Source organism: Syzygium oleosum, unplaced genomic scaffold (genome assembly GCF_021117445.2).
Source record: "Syzygium oleosum isolate NSW1041296 unplaced genomic scaffold, Sole_v2.1 Sole_v2.01, whole genome shotgun sequence".
Classification (NCBI taxonomy): Eukaryota; Viridiplantae; Streptophyta; class Magnoliopsida; order Myrtales; family Myrtaceae; genus Syzygium; species Syzygium oleosum.
In genome coordinates, this window is record NW_026607485.1 from 31,060,317 (window position 1) to 31,066,976 (window position 6,660).

Below are 6,660 nucleotides of genomic sequence, written 5' to 3' on the forward strand. Positions count from 1 at the left end.
ATCTTCAAGTGTCAGGAATCTTACATTTGAGCAACCCATGTCACCCCTATCTATTCATGGCCCACGTTATCATGTCGTACACTAATTTGTACATTTCCATATATAGCAAAAACGACTCGATCTGCATGTTTTCTTCTAATCGACATCTTCATCAATTCTATAAATGGCCCTTTTTAGATACCCTTTAATTATTGAGAAATGTTCATGTGAAGAGAGTGGTTAGCACGAATCTTTACTGATGGGGATCTTGTCCAAATCTTTATTAAAATGTAGATATTTCCTCTCAATAATCGCATCAACGTTTTCCTCGCAGGGCGGAACAAGATTATTTTATTCGGCCATGGGCTCAACATGGTCACTTTGGCTGCGAGCGGAACATGCTTTTAAAGGCTTTCCGCTAGAGTTGCAATGATCATTGGATTCCACAGCCTTCGCCAATACCAAGTTCGTCCCAACCATGGAGGCTTCATCGCTTTACACTATCCTTTCTCTAATTTTCTTCCTCCTCCTCACTCTCAAGCTCTTCTCTTCGTGGTTGAAGCAACCCAAGAACCTCCCGCCGAGCCCGCCTTCCATCCCTATCCTTGGCCACCTCCACCTCATAAAACTCCCCCTCCACCGCACGCTCCACTCCCTCTCCCAAACCTACGGCCCCGTCATTTCTCTCCGCTTCGGCTCCCGCCGGGTCGTCGTCATCTCGTCAGCAGAAGCCGCCAAAGAATGCTGTACTGAAAACGATCTCGCACTTGCCAACCGCCCCTCCAGCTTCGCCAGCAAGCACCTTGGGTACGACAGCACAGTTCTTACCCTGGCCTCGTATGGCGACCACTGGTGCAACCTCCGCCGCATTTGCACCCTAGAAATCTTCTCCTCCACCCGTCTCAACTCCTTTTTGGCCATTCGAAGGGATGAAATCAAGCGACTCCTGCTTACTCTAAACAAAAGAACCTCATCATCTCCCGATGACTTCACTAAGGTGGAGCTAAGATCGATGTTCTTGGAGATGATAGTCAACATTGTTGTAAGGATGATGACTGGGAAGAGGTATTATGGGGAAGATGTGACCAATGTCGAGGAGGCTAGGTCGTTTCGTGAGATGATATCTGAAATTCTGCAGTATACTTTCGGTGGTGTGTATCCAGGGGATTTCTTGAGTATTTTGAGGTTGGTTTTCAGGGATTATGAGAAGAACGTGTCTAGGTTGAGCAAGAGATTGAACGATTTCTTACAAAATTTGATTGAAGAAAACAGAGCTAGTAGCAAAAAAGGTGGTGGTGGGAGTACGGACACTATGGTGGATCATTTGCTTTCGTTGCAAGACACGCAGCCCGACTATTACACTGATGAGATCATCAAAGGGCTAACAATGGTACGTAGAATTTTGACAAATCTTTGCATCTCATCCTCATCATGGAATAGTGCGTACACATAAGGCGTATCATCCATCGTGTCTTTTAAAATACATAATTGATTGTTTCAATCTTATGATAAATCTTGCAACTGAAGTTGGTGCCATATATACGAGTTTCCATTTGAAAAAGGATAGCATATTTCCGCAACCAAAATATTTTCTTCCACAAGGAAATAAATGGGACATTGGATTTTAGTGGGACCAGGTCCATTGGGACAACAGCACAAGACTCTTGTATAGATCAAGATAAATATGAAGATTTGAACTATACTCAAATCACTCAAATATTTTCAGAGTTTCCAAATCTTCAATTATACTCAATAACTCACAGTGTTTAGACCTCACAATTACTTGCAAAACCTTATCTCAACCTCACAAATGAACTTAAGAATTTTATCACACGATCTATTGGCTTTGAAACAAACACAATTTCTTAATGATGTAATTTACGAGCACGGCCTACAATTGATTGTTATGGCAAAAACCTCACCTGCCCTCCTTGGGGTAAAAACCAAAATTCCCCTCTTATATAATATTTGGATCCGAAATAGTTATCCCTTTTATGAAATTTACTCAAATTAGGAAATCACATAAACTAGGAAACCTACTTGGATCGGGTTTCCTTTACGAGATCAAACTCGAGATATAGTGTCAATACAAATAATGAATAAATCTTATTATTTTTGTTAATGTGTCCACATTTACTCAACCATTTTGTGATAGGAAAGCTATACTTTTTTTTTATTATCATTTCTCAGTTACTTTATAGAATTTTATATTCGGAGAAGATAGCATGGTGGGATACATGGATGATACCCTCATATTCAAGTATTTGATTGTGCAACATAGTAGTTTGACGATTTAATGGTCATGTCTTTTTGTTGTATATTCTTCCATAGGTCATGATTGTAGGAGGCACCGACACTTCTACTACGACAATGGAATGGGCAATGTCTTTTTTACTGAGTAATCCAAATACTTTAAAAAGAGCTACTGAGGAGTTGGATAGTGTGATTGGCCAAGAATGCTTGATAGATGAAACAGACATTGCAAAACTTCCTTATCTCCAAAGCATTGTATCGGAAACTCTACGTTTGAAACCACCAGCGCCATTTCTAGTTCCACACATGTCATCAGAGGATTGCACCATAGGCGGTTATAACGTACCTCGTCAGACCATAGTATTCATCAATGCATGGAGCATTCATAGGGACCCGAACTTGTGGGATGATCCGACAAGCTTTAAACCAGAAAGATTTGAAAATGGAGATGATGGGCAATACAAGTTCTTGCCATTTGGGCGTGGGAGGCGAGCCTGTCCCGGAGAAGACATGGCCCAACGAGTGATCAATTTAGCTTTGGGATCGTTGATCCAGTGCTTTGAATGGAAAAGCATAAGTGAAGAAGGAATTAATATGCCTAAGGGGGTGCAGTTGGAAGCCATGTGCAAACCCCGTAAAATCATGGCGAGGATTGCTGAGCATTGAGTGGGAGTGAAGATATTGCTACTAGTCCGTGTGTGGTGTTTGCAAAAATAAATGATCAGTTGTTAAGAATTGTGGCGTGTATGATAATGGTTCAAGTCTTAAAGACAAGTTTCGTTCTATGTTGATCTAAATAAAATAAAACCCTTTTTCGTTTCGTCTAGAATGGGACTGTTTATAGCCACAAAAGTTTGAATTTGGCAACAGCATAGTTGTGACTCTACATTTTGTCCTGCCAAGTTATTGCGATTTTGATCGAAAATTCTGAAGAAACTTGCGACACTACGTCATACTTCACAAAGATGGAAGTACGTAAATTTGGTAACAACATAAATTGCGATAATCATGAAGATGAGTTTGAACTTGAAAATGGGATAAGAAGTCCCATTACCACAAAGCGAGGCTCAAGACCCGCCCACGTCACCATTCAGTCTTGGCCCACCACCGGCCACACCCCATACCTAATGAACATGAGACATGCAAACATCACAGTGGTAATGTGTGTTAGCGTCGATGATTTTGAGCAAGAGTCTGTTGACAAATGTTTCGTGCTTTCAATGAGCTTGGCTATAGACAAGGTGATTGAGACGATGATATGTTGATACGTATGTTAACACCTAAATTTTAACTATCAATTTAGGATTTTTTTTTTTCGAATTTAAGATTTAATTGCATAAAAAATTAAGGATTATTTTTAAGCCCTAAACAAAATTAATTTTCATTAAATTGCATAATATATAAACATTAGGAGCATTTGCATTAATGGTGATAAGAATATATACAAAGGAAATAAAAGAGGAATAATAAAAGATCTTAGCACTATTCATAAATGAGAAAGAAATATTGCACGCGAGGACATATATGTAATGTCTATTATTTGAGCAATATATTTCTCTCAAAACAAGAAAGAGGGCCCGTTCTTCACTGAATTTATAATATATACAAAGGAAGTCGAGATTATTTTATGATTTCGCTGTGATATTTGGGAGCCCACTTTTATTGCGTACAGGAACTAAACAGGAAAGAAAGAGCGAATGATCATTTCTTGCAGGTACAGAGCACCATAATAGGGACCTTCACGTGTCAATATGCATCAGAAAAGAAAGAAAGCAACAATAGAGAAGGAAAGAGACAAAAAGGGTACTATATTTTTCACATTAGGAAAGAAGATTGGGTCTCTTTCTCTGAAGACCTAGGCTGAGTTCCATATTTAGCCAAAACGATTCCATCTGCATGTTTTCTTCCAACCGACATCTTCATTGATTCTATAATGGCCCTTTTTGGATACCCTTTAATTGTTGAGAAATGTTCAAGTCCCGAGAGGGGTTAGCACGAATCTTTATTGATGGGGAACGTGTTCAAATCTCAGCCGCATGTCCTCTTCATGAGTAGATATTTCCTCTCAATAATTGCATCAACGTTCTCCTCGCAGGGAGGAAAATGATTATTTTATCGGGCCACGGGCTCAACATGGTCATTTTGGCCGCGAACGAAACGTGCTTTTAAAGGCTTTCCGCTAGAGTTGCAATGATCGTTGGATTCTACCGTAACATCCTGAATTCGATCCACTTTCGTGATCAATAAAATAGATGTGTATTTCTCATTTCATTTTAGTAAGTCTCGCCCGGAACGGATCCTTCTCGGGATACTGACCATTAGGGAATGGCTAACTAGGAAAACGGTACGTGGACCTAAGAACTCGACCGTGAATCGAGGCCCGATTCCGAGAAACGACGAGGGAATATTTTGTACCAATGAGGGCCGATCCAAGGAGAGTGATGGATTTGATTTGGTCAACGACGTACGATCGGAACGCGGGTGATTTCGCACGATCGAGAGTGCGTGTGGCAAACAATCCCGATTTTATTCCGAACGATCGCGACCCCCGGAACTAGTGATAAATCCTCGTGTTCTTTTGGAAATCGAGACCGTCACGACTCGAGTAATCCTAAGTCGATACGCGTAACCCCTAAACAGCCGCCCGTTAGTGAGAGACGCTAAAATCGCATTTGAGCGAAATTGATCGTGGAATTGAGTCCGGACTTGAGTGTCGAATTTCATGGATGTACGCGACTATTTTGCAAGGATAACGTCGTATTTATGTGGCCAATTATATTTGTGATCGGTATAGTCGAAAAATGGAATTTCGGACCGAGAATGGAAAATTACCAAATTGCCCCTAAGCCTACGCATGGGTTCCGAATTTTAGAGTTTTAATTTATTTTATTCAGCCCCTACTAGTGCCGAAATATTGGACATTGATGCCCCCATCACTCTTGCTCAATTCCCTAAGTGCCTCTAGATATTTTGTGTAAGATTGAATCGTGGCCCTTGGATCTAGCTTGCCCAACAAGACCAATTGTGAGCCCTTGGATTACACTTGATTGATACGTTGACTTTGGTCTCTCTCTCTCTCTCTTCTCCTCCTCCCCCACGTCGCCGCTGGCCTCTTCTTCCGCTGACGCCCACCCCTTTCCCCGCCGAACACCCCACGTTGTTGACCTCCCCATGCAGCTGCCATGATGGATTTTTGCTTGTTGACTCCTGTTCTGCTGACTTTCCCACTCCTTCACATGACTGCTGTTGTTGCTCTACTGAACCCATGCTGTTCTATTGACTTCTGCTCTTGCTGATCATGTTGGTTGACGCTATCGCTCCTACGTTGCTTCTTTGCTTCTTCTTTCCCTCTGCTGTGACTGACTTCCACTCATTCCCTTCTTTGCTCAATTGTTGCTTCTTTGACCCTTGCTGTTGCTTTGCTGACCACCCCCACGCCTGCAGCTATTTCTGCTTCATTTCTGCCCCACGTTGCTGCTGCTTCTACTTCATTTTCTGCTGCTGCTTCGCTGCTACTTGCTTCTTCATTCTGCTTCCTCGGGTTTCGCTTGCTTCTCACCCTCCATTCCAGCCCGACCAGACCGCCGTTCAAACCCCCATCTCCACCCGACTCCGCCGTGAGCCGCCGCTCGCCGCCGCTGGTCCGGCGTCGTGCCACCGCTGTTCAGCCCGTTTCTCTCCTTATCCGACCCACATTTGAAGCTTTGAACCTAGTGAGTGGAAACCCTAACCCTTATTTAGGCTTATGTGCACTTTAGACAAGTTTTAGGGGTTATTAGGGTATTTTAGGGGTTAATTAGTGTGGGCTGATTAGGGCTGATTTTGTGGTGATTTTAATGGCCTAATGTGATGATTTAGGGATGGTTTAAGGGCCGTGGATAATTGGTTTAGTGGCTGGTTGTGCTTGGTTTGCTTGGTGGCGCATGTTGGTTGATTTCTGGTAAGGTTGCTGCTGCGTTGCTGGATTTTGCTATTTTTAGTATGACTTTTGTGGGCCGAATTTGAGGAAGTATTCTTCATGAGAGTTGTTCATAACATCTTGAAGTTTGGTATAATTTAATTTGGGAATTTTTGGAAATCATTTGAGGCCATTCATAAGTCCATCTTTGGACCGAAATAAGTCTGCCGGAAACACTGTTCCTCCGACCTTCGGGTCTGTTCGAATTTTTATAAATTTTTATAGACCTATTTTCAAAATACTTCCTTCACAAAACTTGTTGGGGACATTTGTGGCTATGGCATATAAAAATTTCAAACCTTTCTAAGGAGATTTGGTTACTGCTTGAAATGCATTTTGAAAGCCGGATGGCCAGTCCGAATGAAATATTTTATGTCCGACTTTGGATGACAAAAAGAGGTAGTTCTAGACAGAAATGGATTTTGTGTTCTTCATGAAAAATGTTCATGAAGATGTTTTGTACAACATAT

At 41.7% G+C, this 6,660-nt stretch overlaps 1 protein-coding gene across 1 annotated transcript; it reads left to right on the top strand.

Moving 5' to 3' along the window:
* The first annotated feature begins 387 nt into the window (after window positions 1–387).
* Window positions 388–3,055, top strand: LOC115692822 (cytochrome P450 81E8-like). Its single transcript, XM_030619791.2, has 2 exons — window positions 388–1,369; window positions 2,311–3,055. The coding sequence occupies exons 1-2, from the start codon at window positions 458–460 to the stop codon at window positions 2,896–2,898; spliced, it is 1,500 nt and encodes a 499-aa protein (XP_030475651.2). The 5' UTR covers window positions 388–457; the 3' UTR covers window positions 2,899–3,055.
* Window positions 3,056–6,660: the final 3,605 nt, after the last annotated feature.

Coding starts and splice junctions, on each gene's coding strand:
- LOC115692822 (XM_030619791.2), top strand. CDS start 458: ATGGAGGCTTCATCGCTTTACACTATCCTTTCTCTAATTTTCTTCCTC. Junction 1,370..2,310: donor TCATCAAAGGGCTAACAATG/GTACGTAGAATT, acceptor ATTCTTCCATAG/GTCATGATTGTAGGAGGCAC.